Genomic DNA, 21,020 nt, shown 5'->3' with positions numbered 1-21,020 from the left:
ATAATCAAATGGATAGTGTGAGTGAAGTTTGGATTCCAGGGGATATGGGAATAGAAATTTCAGTGTTGGCCTCTATTAATACCCACAAAGTAATGGCAATGGATGAGTCATCCAGGGACTGACTATACATGCAGAAGGAGGTTGAGTTCTGAAGCCCTCCAACATTTGGAGATTGAGTAAAAGAGAGGAGAATCCAGCCACCAGAGAGCCTCAGAAGGAGCCGCTGGGGAGAGGATGGAGACCAAGCAGGAGTTTCACAGAAGATCCACCACTGAGAATGCATTATCACTCACTTAAAAAGAAAACATTCTCTTGAAATAAGTATCCCTGAATTTGAGTCACTAATCTATACAAATAAAAGATATAATTGTGCAAATATATCCATTTATATGGGAAACATTGTATTCTATTAGCAAAGAATTAGGAATAGATAAGTGGCTGTACCAGCAGGTGATGATGCAGCCTTCTCTTCATTTGGCTGGTGTGATGGACCTTGACATTCTACTGCACATGGAGCAAGAATGACAAAATGTACTTATCAGTAGTTCCCTGATGTGGAGTTTGGGGGGAATTTCACCATATTTGCCTATTGTTTCCCCACATCTCATAGGGAATTTTCATGACTCATGTGTGTGTTTATTTTCGAACATATTGTCCAATGCTGTCTATTTTCAGAATCACTTCAAAATGCATTCCTTCTTACTTTGAGTTTTTGCTCTGTAATTAAGGTTTATTATAGAATATTCTCTGAGTTAAGGAAGGCCCCCTTTTCATTGCTGCTCATAATCTGGTAGGAGTCATTTCTATACTTACAATGACAACATATATGACCAACACCTTGTTTACATTGATGTTTGGATTATTCATTGTCAAATTATAAAAATCACACTCTTGTCTTCATTTCTTTTCCTCTGTAAGTCTCGAAGGAGATCGCTCTCCATCACTTCCTTGTACATGCTCACTCCTTTGGAGAATTGTTTTAATATCCTAAGGGAGGAGAAACAAAGAGAAGTAACAAATATTAATAAGTGATTTAGGATTAATGATCACCTAATATATGGGAATGGTGAAACAGTAAATTGTTTTTTTTTTTCTTTAAGAAAATGGTGCCCTATTTAGTTAAAATGTCACCCAGCAACTTACTGGCTATACCCTTGGAAAGATATCAAAGACCTTGGAGCCTCTGTTTTCTAATCTAATAATGAATAGAATTGTCTTATTAAATTAAATAACATTTGTAAGAAGCAGTTACACAGAATTTGGCACATAATGAACAAGCCAAAGTGTTACTTCCCTAGTAATAAATGAACAACTGTATTCATATTCTATTAAAGAAAAATTCTAATGCCAAGATTTGTCATGTGAACAGATTTGTAGAATTTTAGACCAGCAGATTATTTGGAGGGGAGATTGTCTCATTTCTCCATTTTTAAAAAAACAATATTAGGAATAGAAGATCTGTTTTTCATCCATTTAAAATACCAGCATTTTACATTTTACATCACAGACACTGAAAACATAAATTTAAAACATCAGCAAATTGTAGAAGGGGTACAAACACACATGGAAAATGTAGAATTATATATATGCAATTTCTCCCCCCCCAACAAATTTAGGGAAATGTTTTAATAATGTAAGTTTCTTTTCTTCAGAGCTGAGTTCCAAAGGTTTCAAACTGACTGAGGTCACTTTGTGCAAGAAGACATAAGTTAGTTCACTATCTGAGCTGACCCCTGCCGAGTGACACACACTGCTTATTATCAGTCACTACCAAGAATCATAGTGAATCATTTTCTTGTGAGATCTTGTTCTTTGAAAATACAGATTTCCTGCAGCCAGAGGTCAAACCTGAATGAACTAAGTGAAAAAGAACAGCTGCTCACCATTGACCTTTCTGGTCCTACCTGCCATAGTTGTTAATAACACGTCTCCTTTGAATAGTGAGTGTACTTAGGACAACTAATGCTGACTACGGAATGATCTCTTGGGGATGAAGGAGTGAGCTGACCTGGGATCATCTGATACTCTGCAGAATGGACAAAACCATAAGCTCCAGGGGCGCCTGGGTGGCTCAGTTGGTTAAGCAACTGCCTTCGGCTCAGGTCATGATCCTGGAGTCCTCGGATGGAGTCCCACATCGGGCTCCCAGCTCCATGGGGAGTCTGCTTCTCCCTCTGACTTCCCCTCTCATGCTCTCTCTCTGTCTCTCAAATAAATAAATTAAAAAAAAAAAAAAAACCATAAGCTCCAGATGTTTAAGCCAGCCCTGGGTAAGTTTGCCATTGAGGTCAGAGGCCAAAATTTTCAGTAGCAGTTAATGGAGAAAAGCCATGAGAGTCTGGAAATGTTTGAAATGGGTGCTTTGAAAACACAAACCACCGAAGCAGCCATCATAGTTTTTTATGAAGATAAAGGAGAAGGTTGGAGAATATTTTAAAGTCAGATACCCTGAAGGTACAGTGGGATGAACAATCCTTCAACTCATCCTTAATAATTTGTATTTTGTCCTCATGTAATTAATGGGGTCCCAACTCATTTGCTTATAAGAAATTGTCCTGTGGTATTTGGATTTTAATACTAAAAGATTTATTATTATCTCCTATTGAATGGAAACCTTAATTTCAAGGATATATGCTTGATTTAAAGGTTTGCTAAAAATAATTTACATTGAGTCAACATTATTAGGTTGGTATAGAAAATCATTTGTCCACTTACATTTGTAAATATACTCATCATGGGAAATTAATTGATTTTACTAACAACTCAGTTACAGTACCCTCATTGATCTTGTCACATTTATTTAACCAAAGCATTTCCTTAATAATTTAGGAACATTACTTGAAGTGACTTCTTTGTATCAGATATATGAAAATAGAAGTTAAATAAATGACTTTAAATGAATGACTGTGAATTCCAACACAATCTGAATCTGAATTTTCCCCACGGGTAGTGGCCATGTAGGGATATCTGGGACACCCATCTGGACTCTTTGTCATTTTGGCACTGCACAGTGAAAGCCTTCTCTTTCTTTTAGAAGAGCAGACACTGAATTCAGGAATGCCAGGTTATTTATTTCTCCACATATAATTTCATATAGCTCTGGACACTGTAACTACCAGCAAATCGGTACTAGTAATAAGAGTAATAATAATCATAATGTCTAACATTTATTATCAGGTGCTTTCTACCTGTCAAGCACTGAGCTAAGCGCTTATTTGTACTAAGTCATCTAATCCATGCATGAGCCCTATGGGGGTATGGTAACACTATTTTACAGATGGGGGAACCAAGGCACCATGAGGTCACTTGTCCAAGGTCACACAGTTTGTTGGTATGAAACCCATCAGTGTGGCCCCTGGGCCCACTCTCTCACCCACAAAGCCAGGCCACCTCCCAATAGGAGCAAAAATAAAACATAGCAAAATCATTCCAAATACTCAGTTTTTTCAAATATATATTTTAAAACATTGCTGCTTCCAAACACAAACCTTGTAAACACAGCTATCAGGCAACAACCTTCACTTCCCACTGTTTATAACAGCAAACAACATTTTAACCTGAAAAACCACATTCTAGCTTTTGCTCTACTTATCTTGAAAGATCTTCAAATAACATCACTGTGGTTAAAGTTCATTTTAAAATGTGATCTATTTACTTGCACATGGATATTTGGAGCAGAAATGGTGACAGGATGGCTTTGACAGAAACTGAGTCTTCAGAGATTTTTTTTCTTTTCCTTTATTTTTAATCTTTCTTTTCTTTCTTTCTTTTTTTTTTTTTGCTCAGTGAAAATGAGAATAGAACTTCTTACTGGAAAGGGAAGCTCTTTTATTTTAGAATATCAGGACTTAGGCTTTTTAGGTTAGTCTCAACTCTCTGATTCCCATTTCTAGAGTCCCCTGTCCTCTCACAGATTTGAGGTGGGGGACCAGGGAGGAGAGGTGGGGACAAGGAGGGAGGGACCTGAAGCCTCTGACTCTACAGAAACACTCTGGTAATGAAGGAGTGAATGGACAGACCGACTGCTGACAGACAGGCTAATTCTCTTTCTGCTGTTAGAGCATCAGGAGATCCTGGTCCTGGGAAACTGACTCACTGGAGGTCTGCACCCCATGCTGGCCGGCTCCAGCCAAAGGGATGCTGCACACCAGGGAGATTTGGGAGATGTGCAGAGATGGTGTTGGTAGTCAGTGTGTCCAAGTGCCCCTGAGGTAGAGTGGGTGGTGGACCAGAATCCTGCCATGCTGGAGACAGTCCTGTGCAGAGAGACAACACTGTCCAAAATGTCAGTAGTGAGGTGTACTGCAAGTTGATCAGGTTCCTTCTGAAATGAAGGAAATGCATAAGTGAAAAGAGCCCCAGGGACTCCAGCTTACCCTTGGAGTCAGAATACCTTTTCAAGGGGCTGCCTCTTGAAGCCAGTCAGCCACTGGCTGTTTTCTTTTCTCAGGAAAATGCTGACTAGAATCTTCTCTGCAAGTTAGTCATATTTAGTCTGGCCAGAATAAATATGTTCCCAAATCGCCTGACTTTGTAAGTTTTCCTCCCATTAGGGGAGGAAATAATTGTGGCATCATTTTATGTTCTTACTCATTCTTGGTAATTAGTATAAGATAAATTCCAACATATAGCTCTGGAACCTACCTTATACAGAATGATGCTGGCCCGGAGGAAAGCAAAAGTGGGGGAGATCCCCACAACTGGCCACTCTCCCCATCTTCTCTCACCATCCTCTCCACTTTATTGTCTAGTTCTGGTGTCTTCTGTTTCCATTAATTCTAGGATCACACTGACCTATGCCCTCCTCCTCCTAAGTGGGGAAGAAGGCTAATCTTTATTAGTAAAAAATATGCGATATAAGAAACTGGAAAGGGACATGTAATGTACTAGTTTTGAGGCAAACAGTAAATGCTTGTGGAATGCTAACCCTGTTTCCAACTATTTTGGCCTATTTATATAAAGAGACACAGCTTTTTCTTTTTTAAAGAGCCCTATTAAAGGTAGAGATATAATGATATGATACTGTGAAGAGACAAACACTGCAGGATGAAGATGATGTCACATCACGCCCCTGCTCAGAATCCCTACAGGCTCCCTGTCTTCCAATGCAGTCCTGCGTTCACGGCCTTGCACAGGCCTCTCCTTTTTCCTGTGATGCTATCCTCTCTCCACCCAAACAGCAAATTCACGTTCATGTCCTCTCCTTTCCCTCCATTTTTAACAGTCCTGGCCATCTTTGAAGATTCAGCTTCTGGAACAAAAAATGTCCTGTTTTTTAATTCTTAGAATGTTGTGCTTGGGTGGCATACTTTATATCATTCGCTGGTAATTCTTGCGTATAAAAATTCTCTTGCAAACAAAAGTGGAATTTGTTTGAGAAACTGAGTTTTGTACACATTTTTGTCTCCCATGGAAACTTACATTACTAGCCTCAGTAATAAGTGCTCAGTAGTGAAGAGTTACTGTGACAGCCAACATTTCTGAAGTATTTTCCAAGTGCATCCTTCTGCATGATCTCATTTAATTCCATTGAACAGGAATCCACAGCAGTCCATTGAACAGGAATGGCTGTTATTCCCATTTAACAGATAAGAAAGCTGGGACAAATAGAAATTTAAAGTCAGGTATCTAGTAAATAGTATACCTGAGATTCAGTCCCACGACTTTCTGATTCCTGAGCCTGTGTTCCAGAATGCTCCAATCACACTTGCCTCCCGGATAAGAGTCTGCTAGTTTGTTAAAATTGATTTCAATAATTACCAACATAGATAATACAATTTCTATGTAAAAAGATCAGCAATTTAGAACAAACCAATTTAGGTCTATAGATATTCAAGTTGGAATAGTCTCATTTCTGGGCATATAAGGTTATCACTGAGAAGTCAGGAGTAATGCCTCTTAGATCACCTTCGTTTGATCAAAGTGAAAGTGCTTTTATCTTAAACTCAGCAAACCCTGTATGGTCTAATAAACACCTAGCCGGAGCCCGATAAGGAGGTTTCATATGACTGAACTGGTATGGAAGGGAGTTGAAGCCAGTTAGCCACTGTAAGCTTGCCCCACTGTGAAAGGGAGTCCACCTCTGCCTGCCTTAGCCCTTGCTGTTGGAGACCAGGCATGGCCACAGTGGGTGCAGATTCAGCATGTATGGTACAGAATGGCTGGGTTACTATGAGCGCTGGAGTACAGCTCTTCTTTTCCTCTTTCCCTCCTTCTGAGGTGGTCCAGTCTCGCTGGGTTTTGTACTCAGTTTCTCCATCTTGCATCATATTTTGCTGATGGAACTGGCATCCAGTCTTTTGTGTGCACTGTCACCATATGCACAACACAGACAATGTGGATCCTGATGAGAGTGCAGTGACTCTGTCGGCACTTGGTTGAAGATCATGGTCTCCTTAGTTCTCTTTGGCAAAGAGGGATTCTGTTCTCCATACCCTTCAGTCATAGGCCAGTCATTAGATGGCTGGAATGATCTGGAACATGAACATTGCCATTTACCCAGCTTTAATCTCATCAACTCCAGCCTTCTGTCTTAGGTCCAAAGTAGCCCCATGCCTCATGAGGCAGTTTGATAATGCTGGCAGTATCATCGATAGTACTGCTAGCTACCTCTACTCTCCCTGAACTTGCTGTCCTCTGTGTATCACGGGCTGGCCTGTCTGAGCTGATGCTGTTACCAGCTTAGCTTTTCCTGATCCTGGTATGGCCAGCTCCAGCTTTCCTCCAGTTTCTGTAGTCCACTCTGGAGATGTCCCACCACGTCCTGATCCTGAGATCAACTGAATTAAGACACCTTTGGCTAATACTCACTGGGATTTTGTAGTCTGAATAATTTGAAATCAGATCTTCAATAAAAGGATGCTTCAAAAGAACAGCAACTTCAACTGGTTCCAGATTCTTGGCACCTAGGTCTTGAAATACTTTAACGAAGTTCTTTAAAGAAGAAAAAAAACGAAGTTAACTTTACAGTCCTGCAGATGTTAAAAACTTATTTTACTTAATAAAGGAATTTTCCACAATTTCTATACCATAATACATTTGAGAGCACTTCCATGAAACCATGTTAAAACTTGAGGGTGACTTTTCTTATGGACAGGTTGCCCCTTTTATGAAAGAATCTAACCAACCTCTGAATAAGCATTCTCTATCTGTAGGTGGCTGGCAAATCGGTTAGGATCCTGTACTTCTTTTCCTCCTTGGAACACTTTGAGTAGTCTTTCCATGGAAATCTTTTCGGTGTTCGTGTTCTCAGGGTTTTCTTCCTTTCTCTCCCCATCTTCTCTTAGTTCCCCTTCCTCACTCACAAAATTTCCCTCAAGTTCAGGATATTCCTCAACTGGACTCGTATCAGTCAAGGAGGAGGTCTGCATGATTAAATGAAGAGAATATGAAGTTGAACTGGTCTTTCCAGTAATGCAGACATTTAGCACACACCAATGTTGCAACATACGTTTCGCGCAATGAAATGATGGTGTCTCCCACAACCTAGCCAAACAAAGTATAGAAGAGAATGTGCTAGCTGCACTGGAGAGCATGTCAAGATTCTAGACCAATTCTGTCTGTAGATTACAGATGCCTTATGTGGGGTGTGTCTTACCTCCATACATGCCAGACGCCTCAGCTTCCTCCATAAATGGAAACTCGAGTGAATTAGCAGAACTGGTATCAGACTTCTGTATATGAATGTCAATTTTTAAAGGATTTGCTCTAAAGGAAATTGACTATAGTGGAAAGGTTATGGCAAGGTAATTACTTAAGCTTGATAGATTCTAAGGGCTTCAGAAATGTTTGTTTTTATACTGGAGGTTAAATCCAACTAAACATTGGAAGGCAATAGAGAATACAAATTGAATGTGGAAAGTCCAGTGGGATTGTTATGGCAGCTCCTTGAAACATGTCCAAGAGCCATGAAGTCAGTTACTGGCCCTGTGAGTATGGGAAACAGTACATTGTTTCTGGCATAATTTTATATTTATTAAAAGCCTGAAAAATAGTCCTACCTATTGACCCTGTAATTACAGGTCTAGGAATTGACTCTAAAGAAATGTGCACAAAAACTTTTATATATGCATGTTTGTTCAGTATTACTTACAGTAAACACAGAAAATCTGCAATTCCAAAAATGTGGGATGGTGACAAAAATTATAGTATATTTCTGTCGTGGAATACTATACTGCCATAAAAATTGTGGTTTAGAAGACTACCTAGTGACATGCGAAAACACTCACAGAATAAGTGCAAAAAGAAAACAAACGAAAATAATAAATACACTAGGATCCTCATTTTCTTATATATCTATGCTTATTAGTGAAAAAAAGTAAGACACAGTAAAGAGTTAACAATGGTTACCTCTGTGTAGTGGAACAGGTGATTTTTTACTTATTTTTGTACTTTCCAAATACTCTACAGATTTGTATTTGTTGTATTTACTGTAATAAATATGTCTAGGTGAGTGTGTTTCCTGATGATATAATTGATATTTGATCATTTGCCATAGAAAAATGGGCGATTTTAGAATGTTGATGGGTCAGATGTCAGAAAACACCTGAATATTGATTATCCTTTATCTCAAGAAATGAGAAAAAAGCTAAATGTAAGCTTTAAATAAAAGGAGGGACCCAATATCTATAAATATTCACTTCAGTAGAAGCATTAAGTGCAAGTTAATTAATCATGCAAATGCAAATTCTTTCCACGTAGTCATAAAAGTCCCTGGTTTAATAAAAAGGATTATAATACAGCAGTAAATTAAGCATCTGATAGTTGTCAGTCCCTTTAGGAGATTGGTAGGGGCTGTGAGCAGTGTAATGAAGACAGGTTGCATATGCTTTAGCTCTGGGTAGGTTGGGTTTCTATATCCTTTGGTAAATTGGGAATTTAATCTAATCTGAGATAGAAAGAGAGAGAGAGAGAAAGAGAGAGAATGCTTTATTAGGTGAAGATTTTGGAATTAAGTAGAAATATCTCTACCTATCTATTCAAATCCTTTATTTTAAACAATTGAAATGTTACATTGCAGAAATGTGAAACTGGCATTTTTGTATCCCCCTAGGAAGCTTGGGGACCATCACACTGGCTACCTATCAATAGTTTTCCAGGGCAAGAAAACATTTCGTATCATGAAATGAACACAGCCAAGATATCAAACATCTTGCTGAGTGGTGCAGGATGAATGGACTTCTACTGAGACTGCAGTATAAATGCTGAGTGGACATGATAAAGACAGAACCTGTGGGTGAGCAAATGACTTGTCGGATTAGATGAGCAGGTGATTCCTAAGCTAAACAGAGAAAGAGCCTTGTCCTTCTGCACTATTTCCATAATTAGAGAGGGACCAACTTTTCAGAGGTCCAGTATAATCATCATGGGACAAATGAATTGTGGCCAAAAGGCAACCATTTAAACCTTCGAAATTTTAATGAAGAATCCTTACAAATATCAGTGCATGTTTTTGCTATTTTTTTTTTCTCTCTCCATAGGGTTGAGAAAGAATAGACTTAGTGGTTCAGTGAGAGGGCAGGGAGTGAGCGGAAGCTGAGATGGGGACCCAAGGTGCCAGATCAGCATCCTGGTGAGACTGTAGAGGGTGAGAGAGAAGAGGCTCTCTCTGACAGACATCTCTGAAAGATCACAATTTTGAATGTGGGTGTATGAACAAAATCAGCGATGCCAGTTTGAAGAAAAGCCAGTGCTTCTGAATGAGCAGTTACTAGTGGAATCAAAACTCTTTCCAAGTCACATTAGCATCTGAGCAGCAGGACAGATTGTGGTGCTAGCAAACACGATGTCACACTCAGCTACCTCTTGAAGGCTCAAGATCTCCCAAAAAATGTGTCCCCAGAATGATGTCTGGCCATGCATTGCTATCATTCAATCAGTTCAGTCCCAGCTCTCAGAGGTAAAACAGAAGGTCAGTCCTTGGGACTAATATGGGCAAAGTGTCAAAAGAATAAGAAGGAATGAAAATGTATATGTTTCAAACCCCAGCATCTCAAATGCTCTGCCAAGATGCTTTAGCAAGATCTTCAAAATGTGGCAGTTTCACGCCTACAATTTACTGAATTCCTACATCATAACCCCATACCACGCAGGCCAGAATGAACCACTTTCCAAATGTCAGCTTAGAGCTTCATCAGGACTAGTGCATACTTACGAATGCTTTGCTCTTGAACTTCTTTTAAATTACTCAAGAAGCCATGGATTTGAACAGGTTTGTGCCACATTGAATATAACAGCATGAGTCATAGAAATGGAGTAAAAAAGAATGAACTGTTGGGAGATTTCCAGTTGTTTATGCGGAAAGCAAAAGCAGAGATTTGATTTAATGTCTTGGGAGTGAATGTGGATCCGTTGGAGGTGTTATTTCTGAGCAGGCTCAATCTGGCTTCCTGGGAAGAGGTTGTCCAGGAAACTAGAACACAGCTGGAAAGGGCACAGTAACAGAGTAGCATAATTGGAGGTCGGATAGTAAGAACAAGGGGTGAGCAAGAATGAGGGAGGTGGGTGGATTCTGTATTTCAAAAGCTCAAGCTCCCACAGTTTACCCCTAGACAGGAACAGGCCTCTGTGTGTGGTGTGTCACAGGTGTGCTCTTTGTCCTCTGCCTCTCAGGCCAGTTCCATCTGTGTGGTGCAGTGGTTATGGAGCAGTTCCTGTGCAGTGTCCCTGGGCTTTAGAAGAACTCTGGAGAACAGCTCTCCAGGGACTTGCTTTCCAGGGGGGGCACTAGCTTCTGTGAATGAGTGGTTTAGGGACAGAGGAGAGGCAGAGGCTTCCTGTGCTAGCTGGCCTGGCTGATACTCAGGCAGCTGTCTGTTGCTATAGCAACAATTCTAGCACATGCTTCCTTTTTCCTGGACTTCCCAGCTCACTGCAGCCTCCTTGATCCTACTATTGCCTCTGCTGGGAATGTCTGCTTTCCGCCTCTCTATCTTGCAAACAGGATTCCGTTCCTCTCCTCTCTCTCTTCCTCCCTTCTTTTCTGCCATGTTTACAAACATTGATAGAACACTTGCTATGCAGCAGCTAACATGTTGTCCCCGACTCAAGGTAGAAATAACTTAGCAGTAGGATTCAACAGACAGACAAACTGCTGCCTGAATTACTAGTTCTTCTTATTTCCTTCCGTTGCCCCCCTCCAGTCTGCTCTCAGCACTGCAGCCAGAGAGATCTCCATACATCTTAAGTCAGGTGGCCATGTTCCAATAACTTCTCATCTCATCTCTTGGCAGAGTCAAAGTCAAGTCCCTACAGTGGCCTCACAGCCATTTCCCTTTCACCTTTTGTTCTTACTACTCTCCTCCAGCTCACTTCCCTCCAATGACAATGGCTGGTCTTTGGAATTAGGGCTTGGTATCCACTGCTGTCTTTACTTTGAATTGCAATTACCTTGCAGCTCTTCACAGCATTGCAACCCACCCCAACTTCTGTATTTTTCCCTAAATTCTTTCTTTTTCTGTAGCATTTATTTCCATATGATGTATTCTATATGTTACTTATTTTATCCCCAGGTCTAGTGTGGTTTCTCGTACACAGAAAATCTGGATAAATATTTATTGAATAAACACATGCATGATGCAGTGGTACTCAGCCATGTCAGGGAGGATCTGAATATAAGGGGGTCCACTTGAGAATGTTCAGTGTTGCTCTTGAGTGTCAGGGAAGCTTCATGATTCATATCGTAGTTGAAAAAGACCTTGGATACCGGGAAGGCCTTGGACCCTTCAGGGTGAGATGAAGGGTATTCCAGGGGAAGCAATAGCAAAAACAAAAATAAGGAGGTGGGAAAAACACTGCTTTTGATCAGTAAGACTTTGTTAATCTGTTATTTATACTGTGTTCCTTCCATGTTTGGGACATTGTTCTCCCATTCTTTTCTGCACAGATGGGGGCAATTAGACAAAGTCCCTTCAGGGGAGCAAATCTGGCTTCTTCTGTATCCTTTGCGGATCACAGGGCTATGCAGAGGGCATGATTTACAAACCCAATTATTAATTAACTGACTTACTCAATGAAATTTTTGCTGAGTTAGTGCCAGTAATTCAGGTTCAGGGTTGTGGCAGGTTCAGAATAAGACAGACGACACCTCCCTGATCCCAGGATGCCTGAAGTCTAGAAAAGAAGCTGACCTGAAGAAATAGTTATTGTGAAGAGACCATGAAAGAAATACAGAATGTTCAGAAATATATGGCAGGAAGGTCAGGGAAGCTCTCCTGGAGGACAGACATTTGACTGAGACCTCCTGGCAGGCCATGATCAATGTTGCAGTTAGCTCAGGGAGGCCCAACCTATAAGGGGAGATAGGAACACCCCTGGGGAAGTAGCAAATGCAGTCCCAAAAAAGGCAGTTCAAATCTAACTCCTATTTATTTGGGAAAACTGAAACTGGCCTTCCAATACTGTCTAAGGAGACAGTATTCTTGAGTGAAACAAACACTCTTGATGTACTTTCTGTCACTGTGTAAGTGTTGAAATAGCCTCTACAGCACATCAGGTGAAAAAGGCCTGAGGGGTCAGCTTACTGGGCACCTGTCTGGCCTCACTCTGGCCCTAATAGGAGGGAAAGCTATCTCTCATCTGTTTGTTCAGGGCCAAAACTCAGGGTTACATCTAATTGTGTCTGTTTCCCCGTTTATGTGAAAGCTGTCACAGAAACTTCCCGCACTTTTTTCTTTTTTAAAGTGAATCCAGCATACTCTGTTTTCACAAACATGTATGAAAGACAAACAAGTGTGGCTAGGACATCTGCAGATTTGGGCTGGGCAGCGCCTCTCTCTCCTCCGTGTCCGTAAAAGAAGGACGGACACAAAGTGCTCCATTATGAGCACCACAGCTCTGTCCCCAAAAAGGTCCGGGGAATACTAAAATTCATGCAAATTGGCACCTAATTAGTACATTAGTTAGCCCCCTGTTCTGAGGCTTTTTCATCCCAAAAAGCTAGGGAATGCCAGTCCTTTAGAAATCTCAAAATGGAGTATGAGGTTTTATTACCTATTAAGCTGCTTCGTCCTTGGCTGCAGGAGATGCAAGGTACCTATGGATTTCAGGTGGCTGAGTTTTGGCCTGAAACACTATCAAGTGTCACATATATGTGGGATGTCTGAGATGTCTACTTGTTTCACGTAGAATTTCCACATAGGATGACAGATAGATTGGATTGATACCCACTTCTTTTTCATTTATAAGGATCAGCACTTCATGTAAAATAAAGGCTGTCTTTTATGGAACAAACTTGGATTCCACCAAGAAACTGAGCAAATTTTGATTTTACTACAAAGGTTTTTTTTTTTTTTTTGATACTGGGTCTCTAGTTCTTAATCCAATTGAGTAAAGCTTTATTGAAGACCTACTGTGTGTAAAGTATTGTGTTAGATACCCAGAAAAATACAGAGATGAAACAAACAGAGTTTCTGTTGTTAGAAGTTTAGGATCTCCTGGCAATCCCCTCCAGAGTCCAATGCTAGTCCATTTCTGAAACACAATTACCTTTTCTACAATAACAGGAGGAGTTTTGGTTGGTTGGAAGACATGAGTCCCGATGGCCACACTGAGAGCCCTGTAGACCCCTTCCACAGCATCTGGATGACAAGCAAAATAAAGCAGCATCTGTGTGTAGTCAAGTTGAGGTGGATCCTTCTCATGGTCAGCAAATAGCCTAAAAAAAAACTGTCACACAAAAAGAATTTCAATCAAAGATTAAAAGGCTTAAATTGGGTAAACAGTAGATGGACAGGCAATGAAGGATCCTTTCAGGAACTTTAGAATAAGGCCACTTTCTGAGGATTGAATCAGTAAACATAATATGTAATGAATGGTATTAAATCAAGAGTGTGCTAAGTTAAAATACAGAAGAGTGAGGCTCAAAATTCTAATGTTAAAGAAAATTGTATGCTAATCAATGGTATCAACATATTTGGAAAAAATATACTAATAAAGGTGGTGGGACTACATTTTATATATTTTTTTAATCTTTAATTTTTAAAATTTCTTTTCAGTGTGCCGGAATTCGTTGTTTATGCACCACACCCAGTGCTCCATGCAAAATGTGCCCTCCATAATACCCACCACCAGGCTCACCCAACTTCCCACCCCCTGTCCCTTCAAAACCCTCAGATTGTTTTTCAGAGTCCATAGTGTCTCATGGTTCATCTCCCCCTCCAATTTCCCTCAACTCCCTTCTCCTCTCCATGTCCTCCGTGTTATTTCTTATGCTCCACAAATAACTGAAACCATATGATAATTGACTCCCTCTGTTTGACTTATTTCACTCAGCATAATCTCTTCCAGTCCCATCCATGTTGATAGAAAAGTTGGGTATTCATCTTTCTGATGGAGGCATAATACTCCATAGTGTATATGGACCACATCTTCCTTATCCATTCGTCCTTTGAAGGGCATCTTGGTTCTTTCCACAGTTTGGTGATCATGGCCATTGCTGCTATGAATGTTGGGGTACAGATGGCCCTTCTTTTCACTACATCTGTATCTTTGGGGTAAATACCCAGTAGTGCAATTGCATGGTCATAAGGAAGCTCTATTTTTAATTTCTTAAGGAATCTTCACACTGTTTTCCAAAGTGGGACTACCTTTTAAGCAGGTAAATGGAGCCACAGAGCAAGGACGTATCTGTGTATCCTTATCACCACTCTGACAAACTGGGCTCTGATTCCTAAATACACTTCTAGTAGATCTCCCTGCGGTGAGTGGAGTCTAGCCATTAAAATCTTTCAACTTGCCAACACTTCTCTGAACTCCATACTTAAATTCTTAACAGTCATGTGACTTTTTCCATCTTGGATTCATACTGGAGGAGAGAGTGTGCTAATCACTGAATATACTTTTTTTTTTGTAATCTCTCTGACACTAGAAGATTGAGCTGAAGTCAGCTCTATATGCAGTGTCCTGTGTATCTAGCAGTAAGAGAAGTTAGTGTGTGGGAATTCAATATCCCTTGGGGCCCGACAAAGCAGCTCAAACCCTGGAACTCACAGGTCACACTTAAGTATCTAACCAGCCCCATGGCCTTGCTTGAAGAGGAGACTGGCTTCCTTCATGAGTACTTCTCAAACATGTACATTTAATGACCCAGAGAATCTTTTTTTTTAAACTTAGATTTTGATTAAGTAGATGGTTCTGGAATGGTGTAAGATTCTGTACATTCAGCAAGTTCTTAGATGATTCTAAGGCTGCTGGTCCTGGCCTCTACTTTGAGAAGCAAATGTTCAAATGCTTATATCCATAGATATCAAGCTATTCTCTATTACTCATGATCCTTACAACTATGAATAAATTTAATTACATAGTTGGAAGAATAAGTTTCTGATACTTGACAAATCCAATAAAATTTAAATAAAAATCACTTTGATAAGAAACTGCATGGAATCTGTTATGCTACAAAGCAAGAAAGAGTCTTAGGGGTCGATGGAATCTGCAAATTCATTCATTCAGTCACTTTTATCAAAGTTAATGGAGTTGTAAGTCTGTTGTAAGCCAGGCAGAGAGCTGTATTGAGATGCTTAAAAACACTCTTCAACAGTAAGGCATCCTTTGATTTTTCTCATGATCCAGCTGGTGGGTTCCTTCAGGATTTTGTGTTCTTCATCTCCTCTTGCCTCTCATTACTTCAGAGATTGCCAGCAGGACTAGGAGTAGAAGGGAGACTGACAGATAATCACCACAGGGTCCCTGAGGGCCTATCTTCCATTTCTTTCACAGGAGTTGTTGAACTTCATTATGATTTCCACTGAATTGCTCCTATAAGTGCTATGCAGGAGGAATACATCATTATTTCCCTTAAAAAAATCAGCTAAATATTCTATCTCAAAAAAAGATGTGCAAGAATGAAATAAGCTGATATTTGCACTCTTTCTGTAATTATACAGGTTTGATTTTAAGTCAATGGATAGAACATTCATAAAACATAAGACTTACTGTGTTCCTAAGATCATTTACAATATTGTAGTATTCAAAGGTTCCCACCCCCTGACATGTATATCTTGTATAATCTCCTCTCCTTATGTGTGGGTAGGGCTTGTGACTGTGATGGGAAAGTCATTCTCATGAGTAGGTCACCTTACATAGATTTTTGCTGATGTAATTAAGGTCCCTTATCAGTTGATTTTGAGTTAATCAAAACAAAGCCTGCCATTGGGCCTGACCTAAGCAGGCAAACCATCTAAAAAGGACCCAGGCCTTAAGGGAGACAGTTAAAGCCAGAGAGATGTTTTCCTTCTAGGCATGAAGAATCAAAATGTCCAGTTTGGAGAGGGCCATGTGGTAGGGAATAACGGACAGCCTATCACAGCTGGAAGGTCTCAACCCTTGTAACTGCATGGCTCTGAATCCTGCCAATAACTCATCTTGGAAGCCAGACTTGAAATCAATATTGGGATTGGCCTCAGATGAGATTTCAATTGCAACTGATGTCTTGATTTCAGCCTTGTGAGACCCCAAGCGGAGGACCCATCTAAGCCATGTCTGGACTTCTGATTCATAGAAACTGTGAGCTAAAGAATAAGCATTGGCAAGTACTTATTGAACACCTATGATGTATTAGACATGGACTATTCTAGGTGCTGAAAGTGCATTCACTAAGAAAGAGATAAAGATGTCTTCTCTTGAAAAGCTTACTTTCTAGAAGGGAAGCCAGACAATAAAGAATACATAAAATAAGTTAGGTAAATTAGGCAGGATTATGGAAACACACACAGAAAGTAGGTCATGAAAGGAGGAATTGGGAGTGAAGAGTGGGGAGGGAGGGAGATTTCACAGTTGAGAAGGTAAAAATTCAACAAAGATTGGAGGGTGTTAAGGAGTACCTGCGGGTAAGAGGATTACAGGCAGAAGGAATTGCTGAGGTCAATGTCCTAAGGTGGGGTGCACCTCACACGGTTACTCTGTAAGGCCAGTGTGGCTGAAGCAGATGGGCCAGGGAAGAACACCAGGAGATGAGGGAGAGAGGAACAAGGGTCAAGGCCAGGTTGGCTACTTAAGGATTTGGGCTTTTCCTTTGAGTAACATGCAGAGTTATGGGAGGGTTTGAGTAGGCTGTTATGATCCACCTGTAATCTAAACCAAGACAAGGGAGGAACAAGGAGACCCATCATGAGCAGTTGCAGGCATTCGGGTGAGGTTGACTGTGGCTTATTCCAGTGGTGGCCATGGGGCTTAGAAGAATTGGTCTGATCCTCAGTATATTTTGAAGATAGAACTACCAGATTTTCCTGAGGGATCAGATGTGGGGTTTGAAAGAGAAGATTTGGGGGTGAGTTGTAGGACTTTGGCAACTAGAAGGTCAGAGTTGTCACTGACTGAGAGGGAGGGGGCTTTGGGTGAAGATGGGAATCCTGGGGTGGCAGGGCTGGGAGTTCAGGTATCCAGCTTTGGACATGGAGAGTTTGAAATATCTACTAGAATATTCATGGAGATATCAAATGGGCAATTGTGTATGAGGTTTGCAAGGGAGGTTTAAGATGGAAATAGTCATTTGGGATCAGTTAATAAACAGCTAGTATTTCAAAGTTGGCCTCAACAAATATTACCAGCCCAAAGTAATAGAAGGATTCCATAAGAACAGAAGCTGTGGAGAGATTAGACAACACCTGTGAATTTGAATATGGCAAAAATTAAATTGCTTTTTCTCAGGAAATTTCTGAGGATTTTAAAATAGTGGAATAGTTGTTCTTGGTATTGAGTGTATGGGAAGCTGGAAAGCCAGGACATGACCTGTGACTTGTTAGTCATCATGAAGTATGCTGTCAATGTCAGGGGACAACACTGTGATTGCAAAATAAACATGTCTCAGGGTTCCTTTCTTGGATGCAATGGGTCCTTCCATCCAGTGTCTGTGACTCTGGGGTCATTCAAGCCTGTGGAGTGCTAACGGTCTGTCTTCAGGGGCCCCTGACAGTGTGGCTCAGAGGTGGGCCCTGGGTCACAGAGAGCACAAGTGACATAGTTGGGGAATTGGGTGGGACCTGAGACTATAGTTCAAACCCTCTTCTTAAGAAGGTACAAAGTCCCTTGGAGTGAAGGGACCTGCTCAGCCTCCTACAGTGAGTCATGACAGAACTGGGGACAGAGCCCAGGGCTCCTGACCCTCAGAATTCCCTCTCCATGGGACATTGCTCACCCTCCCACCCTCCCCTGCCAATTTGGTCTTTCCTTCTCTAATTACAACCAAAGAGGTAAATTCATTTTGTTGTTTTTTCTTTTTTTCACACCTTTCTTTAGCATGTTAACCATTAACCATTCTTCAACCAACTATAGTTACCATGGCTAGCTTCTGTTTAGCTAACACTTACATAGGGTTTATTACATACCACTCACTTGACACAACAACTTTGCCAGAGAGGGATTGACAGAGAGGTTAGGTAACTTCCTCAAGACCTTGAAACTTGCAAGCATTGGAATCTGTGTTTTGAATCCCAGTTTAAGAGCACTGAGACTTATGTAATTCTGAGCATCCCGTGTCTGAGGCAGTAAGGAGTGGAAAACACCACTCCTTTCTGTCCTCCGGAGGCGCACACATACACACACCAGCCATTCTTTGTTCCACTTCTTTCTCAGGCTTCATGTTCCTGCCTCTGTTGCCAACTTTCGTTCTGTTCCTGCAAGTCATTTTCCAGCAGTCTGGGCACCAGTAGGAGGCAGCCACTCCCCTCCTTGGCACCAATGGTCCTTTCCTAGCAGTTGTCAGGGGACCGTCTCAGGGCACCGTCTGGCTGCTGATATTAGCTGCTGGGTGAACAACCAAAGGGTTCTGCCCTTGAATGACATTGCTAAAACTTCTGGCTGAAAAGGAAAGTGCTTTGAGTTGACATATTCAGACTGCCAGTTTATTCACAGAAGAACCTGTTTATTGCTGGCAGATTTGTTTACAAAGTCATATAGAGAATGGCCTTCCAAAGGCTTTACAGGGTTGGTCTAGGACCTCCAGTTTCACAGTGAAAACTCCCACCATGACCAAGACAAAAAATTGTCCCCACGCCTGCCAGTCTCAGGTCTTGGACTCTGGTGACTCCTTGACCCCTTTTTCTTACCTGCTCTCCTGTTATCATGGGATAGGTGCTCTGATACTCTGCACCCAATTGAAGGGAACTGCTCACTTTTAGGGTATAACTGGGGTCTTGTTCAATTTTATACTGCACTTTTAAACTAAAGGCTGGCTGAAATTGGACCATCGACACACCTAGTTTGCTGTGCTGCTTAAATCCACCATGCAATGTCTCTCATATCCTGCTGAATTTGGTTGAGTTACGTATATTTTTATGTTTTAAACATTTACACTGAAGCCAGAGTACTTTACCTTAGTCCTGCTTTCTGTTGTGGGCTTAGGGATAGAGGCTAATAATACCATTATTGGCAATAATAATATTGATAATAGTAATCTGATGGGTCATGGGCAATGCTTATGTAACCCTTGGTATGTTGTTCAAGTTAATCAAAATCAAAGAGAAATGGACAAAAACATACACAGTAGTCCCCATTAGCTGTGGTTTTACTTTCTGTGGTTGCAGTTACCCACGGTCCACTGTGGTCCACCTCAGTCCGGAAACAGATGATCCTCCTTCTGATAAATCATCAGAGGGTCACTAGTAGCCTAACACTGCATCACAACGCCTATGTCATTCACCTCATTTCATCTCTTCACAGGCATTTGATCATCTCACGTCATCACAAGAAGAGGGTGAATACGGCACAATAAGAAATTTTGAGAAAGAAAGACCATAGTCATATAACTTTCATTACAGAATAATGTTACAGTTGTTTTATTTTATTGTTAGCTATAACTGCTAATCTCTTACTGTGCCTAATTTGTAAGTTTCACTTATAAAAACAGTATATATAAGGTTTGGTATTACCCACAATTTCAAGCATACATTTGGGGTCTTGGGGACCCCAAAGTGGGATTACTATATTGGTAAAATGACAGGTCTTATCCTAAGCTTTTAGAATTGGAAGGACCTTCAGAGACAAATGTGTCAAGCAACAGCTTACTTTGACAAATGAGGAAAGTGAGACCCAAGGGGTTATGGAAATGTTCAAGATCACACAGGGAGTTAAACAGTGGAACTCTGTCTAAGATTTTGATCCCTGTCTCCTCCCCCCAGAACTTTCCTGTGATGCAACTTTATGAATATTAAAATCTATATTCTGGGGATACAGCAAAGGAATGGGGGTTGAAGGAATGGAATACAAAACAAATTATGTAAGTGGAAGAAAAAGACAAAGAAATTACCAGTGTTGTAATAGTAAATTTTTTAAAGGATCTCAGTAATTACCTCTATAAGGTGTTCTTGCCTGTTGAATGGCAGGGGTTCAAGAGGATTTTCTGGAATTTTTGTATCTTCATCTCTAGTAAACCACAGACCAGCCTATACAAAAAAATAAAAATAAAAATAATTAAAGTATCATTCCTTTAAAAGCCACAGGGATTGAACCCATTTTGTTCAACTGTCTAGAGCAGAGGTCTCCAAAATAGGGTTCAAAGACCATGGGGATGCAGGAGAAAATCCTAGAACTTCCATTTACACATATTTGATATCATTCTTATATAATTTTTATTCTTAAAAATTTGATAATATAAAAATGTATTAGTGCAGTAGTACACATGTATAATTTACAAATGAAAATTCACATATTGGGGATGCTAGCTGTATTTTAGCTGTCAGAACATGTGATGAAGTTTGGAAGTCACTGTCCTAGATTTTTGCATGCATGACAACATTTTGGAGGTGTCTTCACTCATACCACTAGCTCGCATTCCACATGTGGCTATCTATTCTCAGAGCCCAGTGAGATGCTGGAGCACATTGTTAGAAGAATCTTTGTTGAGCGAGTGAGTGACTGACTCAGTAGTTCAATGGCCTACTTTTTAATGACATCCCTTTTTCTCAGCCCATATGTGATACCAATTACTGAATCTTCTGATTCCTATTTGGCAATATCTCTCCCTTCTCTTCCTTTCTTTCATCTCTACTCCTGCCAACTTGGGGTAGAGGCTCTTTCTTCTGTCACAG

At 40.6% G+C, this 21,020-nt stretch overlaps 1 protein-coding gene across 1 annotated transcript in view; it reads right to left on the bottom strand.

Moving 5' to 3' along the window:
• Window positions 1–715: 715 nt before the first annotated feature.
• Window positions 716–21,020, bottom strand: part of SPEF2 (sperm flagellar 2) — a 172,170-nt gene continuing 151,865 nt past the window's right edge. The window contains 5 exon segments of the mRNA XM_047731556.1: window positions 716–987; window positions 6,811–6,933; window positions 7,128–7,364; window positions 13,486–13,665; window positions 20,283–20,375. Of these exon segments, the coding sequence (XP_047587512.1) occupies window positions 898–987; window positions 6,811–6,933; window positions 7,128–7,364; window positions 13,486–13,665; window positions 20,283–20,375 (723 nt within the window). The 3' untranslated portion in view covers window positions 716–897.

The sequence above is a fragment of the Lutra lutra genome, chromosome 5, assembly GCF_902655055.1.
Source record: "Lutra lutra chromosome 5, mLutLut1.2, whole genome shotgun sequence".
NCBI lineage: Eukaryota > Metazoa > Chordata > Mammalia > Carnivora > Mustelidae > Lutra > Lutra lutra.
Note: the sequence above shows the minus strand (reverse complement) of the source record. Positions and strands in the feature narration are given on the sequence as shown.